Source organism: Apium graveolens, chromosome 9, assembly GCF_009905375.1.
Source record: "Apium graveolens cultivar Ventura chromosome 9, ASM990537v1, whole genome shotgun sequence".
Lineage (NCBI taxonomy): Eukaryota > Viridiplantae > Streptophyta > Magnoliopsida > Apiales > Apiaceae > Apium > Apium graveolens.
In genome coordinates, this window is record NC_133655.1 from 174406285 (window position 1) to 174411860 (window position 5576).

The window sequence follows — 5576 nt, forward strand, 5'->3', positions numbered from 1 at the left end:
TTGAAAAATGGAAAAAATTCCGAGACACATAAAAAATGTGGGAAAGTAAATGGAAATTGTTATAACTTTCCTGAAAAATGAGATAGCCTCGAATAAGCCCAATCGTTTTAAATGTGTCGGTTCCTCGTCACTAAAAAATGAAATGATTCCCGGAGAAGAGCGTGAACTTAAATTTCGCGAAACCTCTATATATTTCCCCGAAATTGGGGGCATAATATAACCTTTAGGCGCATTAAATGCGACGTTGATTAATTCGAGAATGGTTCATTTAGTAAGGCTCAATTATTAAGGCTCGATAATTAATGTTGCATTACTTAGGCCCCAAAGGCCGAGAATTATGATCTACTCAAGACACTCAATAAAGTCAAAAGGCTAGGCCCACTAGTTTAAAAGGACGAGATTGCATAAGGCCCACAAACTATAAATTTATTTATTAGATTCGTATATCAAAATTTAGCGACAATACTAATCGAAAAAATAAGTCACTCAATTGCAACACAATTCTATAAGAAAGAAAATCCTTACTTCTTATGACTTCAATTCACCTTGATTAGTTGTATTTGAGAACAATTCACTCTTAAGCTAATTGAGATGGAGTTCATCGAGAAAATATGGTTTTAAATATTTAACTTCTTCTTTGATCCTTGGATTTGGGAATTAGTGCAAGTATTTGTGCTAAATATTCGTACATAAGTTACCAATTTTTAGCGTGTTCAAATATAAACACAAAATAGCATAGCACATCCTCCATTAATTACAAATATTAAACTTGAATACCTCCAAGGTATCCAAGCCATTATTAAAAGAAGGAAAATGCTTGGCGTAAAAGAATGATAATTACGTAAATGTGCTCGTGTACTTGAAATAGAGATCAGTGTTAAGAAATTACAGAAAGTTTCGAAAAAGACGATAATGATTGATGATGGGAATACCTGCTAAAAAATGAAATAAAATTGATTTAATAGTTTCGAACAATTAGGAGGAAACAATACTCTTAAAATTTAATAAGCCAGCTTTGATCGACATGAAAAAGTGAACTTGTGTTTCCTTGATTGGTGTATAGAATCCTGTGTAACATATTTGGTTTTAGCATCGTATCCTTTTTTCAAATATTGCAAATAAATTTGGAAAAGATAATTACAATAATTATATAAACACTTTCTAAGCTTTCAGTTAAGTATTACTTTTTAATAGAAAAAACTACGCAAGCAAACATATTGTATTTCAATTCTCGTTTAAGGTTATGTTTCCTTGGTTAATTCGTACTTATAAAGTAAGCAACAACCGGAGCAACTAAAAAGTATATCATTTTCTTAACAGAAATCATACTTCTATATTTGATTTATAGAATAAAGGTCACTATTAAAAAATCTTACATGAAATTCTTACTTCCATTATGTTCTGACCAGCCTCATTAATTTTAATAAAACCATATGAACAAGTATAAAACATCCTTGCAACACTAGAATAAGTTTCCATATAGATTGAATATGTTTTGAGTAAAAAATAATTTAAACTTATCACAGTGATCGATATATATATATATATATAACAAGGATAAATCACAAATACCAAACAAATTTTCATTAAAACTATTTATAGAGACCAAGAAGGACATTGGACACAATAATGTGAGCATAAAAGAACTTTATAAATAATAAATAGTTTAATAATATATAACTGAAATGATTTGTGAAAGACATGGGTAGGGGATAAATGACATTCTATTTTGTACATAGTCGGGACGTTGAGATTTATTTTGAATTTTGAGATACAGAATGCGTCTAGAGCACGAACAAGGAACACAATCTAGAATATTCTAGATATTTCTTTGAAATTAAAGGGAAAAAATAATAATACTAGAAAGTTCAAGAGGATTCTCGAACAATTTGGGCTTGAAATGGGCTATTAACCCAGTATCAACAAAGGCCCAAAAGAAAAGCCCAAATTCAAATAAAATTTAGGAAGGCATGAAATCTAAATTGAAACTCCATATATAATTTGAAACAAGCAAAATAGCCCAAAGCGGCCCAACAAAAAGACCTGCATTTTCGACCTTATTTCTGGTCGAAATTTAGGTCGTGAATCCAAGTCGAATTACTACAACTGGAGGTCCCTAAAATGACCTAAAATTTGACCCCATTTCTGGTTGAAATATAGGTTATGGATCCTAGTTGAGTTTCTTCGACTAGAGGTTCCTAAAACAACCCAAATTTCAAACTCATTTCTGGTCGAAATCCAGGCCATGAGTCCTAGCCAAATTGCTTCGACTAGAGGTCTCAAAAAGTTTAGGACTGTCAAGATTGGACACGACCCGACAACCCGACACGAATTTGTACTCTTTAGGGTTGTCTCTATACACGTTATGTGGAAAACATGTCAGACCTGAAATTGACCCGATTAAAAAAGACAAGCTACAGGTGCACCTGGTTAATTCGAACCAGACCCGCATAACCCGTGAAAATATATTTTAAAAAATAATATAAATAATATACTACTAATATAATTGATCAATTAAACATATACCTATGAATGTTCAATTATTTTTTATTATCTTCTTTATATTTTAAATGATATATATGTATATATATATATATTTCAATTAATTAACACGTCTTGAATAATTTCATTACACAAAATAATATTTTTAAACTTAAAAATGTAGTTTGTTCATAATACAACACAAACGAAAGAAATAATCATATATAATGGCTTGATAAATAAAATATTCAATTAAATCTACTAAATTGTTAAAATAACTATATTAATAGTAGATAAAATAATTGTCCACTAGCGGGTCGGGTGACCCGTTTAATGAATGGATCGGGTTAGTGTCAATATTTTGCGGGTAAAAATATTTTAGGGTCGGTTTAGTGTCAGACCAAAATTTTAAACTAAGAATACGACCTGTCACGAACCCGACACGTAACACGAAATTGACAGTCCTATGACCCTCATTTCGACCTCGGTCCTGGTTAAAAACCAAGTCGTCGATCCTAATCGAAATGCTTCGACCAGGTAACCAGAGTTGGCCATGTTTTCGACCAAGATTCTAGTTCAAAACCAAGTCGTGAATACTGGTTGACAATTTAAAAAGAAATTTTGATAAACTCCAAAAAACTAGAAAAGTTACAGAAAAATCTTAAAAATGTGAAAATTATAGAAAAATAGGGAAATAGTTTATAAAAAAATCATAAAGATGGCACAATATATTTTGATAAATATATCAAAAATAAAGGAAACATACTTGAAAAATGGCAAAAATTCCGAGACACATAAACCTCTATATATTTCCCCGAAATTGGGGGCATAATATAACCCTTAGGCGCATTAAATGCGACGTTGATTAATCCGAGAATGGTTCATTTAGTAAGGCTCAATTATTAAGGCTCGATAATTAATGTTGCATTACTTAGGCCCCAAAGGCCGAGAATTATGATCTACTCAAGACACTCAATAAAGTCAAAAGGCTAGGCCCACTAGTTTAAAAGGACGAGATTGCATAAGGCCCACAAACTATAAATTTATTTATTAGATTCGTATATCAAAATTTAGCGACAATAATAATTGAAAAAATAAGTCACTCAATTGCAACACAATTCTATAAGAAAGAAAATCCTTACTTCTTATGACTTCAATTCACCTTGATTAGTTGTATTTGAGAACAATTCACTCTTAAGCTAATTGAGATGGAGTTCATCGAGAAAATATGGTTTTAAATATTTAGCTTCTTCTTTGATCCTTGGATTTGGGAATTAGTGCAAGTATTTGTGCTAAATATCCGTACATAAGTTACCAATTTTTAGCGTGTTCAAATATAAACACAAAATAGCATAGCACATCCTCCATTAATTACAAATATTAAATTTGAATACCTCCAAGGTATCCAAGCCATTATTAAAAGAAGGAAAATGCTTGGCGTAAAAGAATGATAATTACGTAAATGTGCTCGTGTACTTGAAATAGAGATCAGTGTTAAGAAATTACTGAAAGTTTCGAAAAAGACGATAATGAATGATGATGGGAATACCTGCTAAAAAATGAAATAAAATTGATTTAATAGTTTCGAACAATTAGGAGGAAACAATACTTTTAAAATTTAATAAGCCAGCTTTGATCGACATGAATCTGTTCATCAAACCCTTTCTAAATATCGCAATGTGATTAAAGCATTTAGTTAATTAATGAGGTGGTGGAGAAGTGTTGTAGTATTCTGGACTTGATATTGATGGAGTCATTGAAGGAGATGGAGAAGATTAGTAGTATTCCTGACTTGAGGGAGATGGTACCATTGAGGGAGATGGAGCAGGTGAAGGTGGTAGTGATGGTGATGATACTGGTTTAGTTCTGTAAATGTAAGGAGGAGGTGGTGGAGATTTATAAGTATAAGGAGGTGGAGGAGATGGGGATGGTGGTGGTGGTGATTTGTATACGTATGGAGGAGGTGGTGATGGTGATGGAGGTGGCGGTGATTTGTAAATATAAGGAGGTGGAGGTGAGGGGGATGGTGGAGGCGGTGATTTATAAATATAGGGAGGAGGTGGTGACGGGGATGGTGGTGGTGGCGATTTGTAAACGTAAGGAGGTGGAGGAGATGGTGATGGTGGGGGTGGGGATTTGTAAATGTAGGGAGGGGGTGGTGACGGGGATGGAGGTGGTGGAGATTGGTAGACATAAGGCGGTGGAGGAGATGGGGATGGTGGTGGGGGTGATTTGTAAATGTAGGGAGGAGGTGGTGATGGGGATGGTGGGGGTGGGGATTTGTAAATGTAGGGAGGAGGTGGTGATGGGGATGGAGGTGGTGGCGATTTGTAGACATAAGGAGGTGGAGGAGATGGCGACGGAGGTGGTGGCGATTTGTAAATGTAAGGAGGAGGTGGTGGTGGGGATGGAGGTGGCGGAGACTTGTAAATATAAGGAGGTGGCGGTGATGGGGATGGGGGTGGTGGAGATTTGTAAATGTAAGGAGGTGGGGGAGAGGGGGATGGTGGAGGTGGTGATTTATACATGTATGGTGGAGGCGGGGATGGGGATGGAGGTGGCGGAGATTTATAGATATATGGAGGTGGTGGCGATATATAGGAATAGAGTGTTGGTGGTGGAGGTGGTGATTTGTATGCATACCATGATGTGGGTGGTGGAGATGAATAAACATAAGGCCAACTGTCGTGGGCACTTACACTAGCAGATGCAACACACAGTGCGAGTACATAAAATAGCCAAACCAAAAATTTGGCCATTTTTGAATTATATTATCTTGAGTTCAGTTGTAGTTGAGACTTGAGACTGAGAGTGTCAAATTGGTACTTGAGATATATTGGTAGGTGTCCGAGAGTACTACTAAAGAGCAGACTTCATGTTGTGAATGTTTAATTATAGGCAATAACATAGGCTTTATATATAGTGATCAATGCTTTATTAGTACTTGGTCATGTTGGGAAATTTCAGGGATGACTGTCTTTTCTAAACAGTATAAACGTTTGTAGTAATGTTGCACTTGTTTGTACATACTGCAACTGCATGCATGAAGTAGTCAAAATTTGTAATGGCAGGTGTGTGCCAGTAAAGAATGAATG

At 34.8% G+C, this 5576-nt stretch overlaps 1 protein-coding gene across 1 annotated transcript; it reads right to left on the minus strand.

Annotated features, from left to right (window-relative positions):
• Positions 1-4256: 4256 nt before the first annotated feature.
• On the minus strand, positions 4257-5240 carry LOC141685744 (uncharacterized). The gene has a single exon (XM_074490830.1). The coding sequence runs from the start codon at positions 5238-5240 to the stop codon at positions 4257-4259; it is 984 nt and encodes a 327-aa protein (XP_074346931.1).
• Positions 5241-5576: the final 336 nt, after the last annotated feature.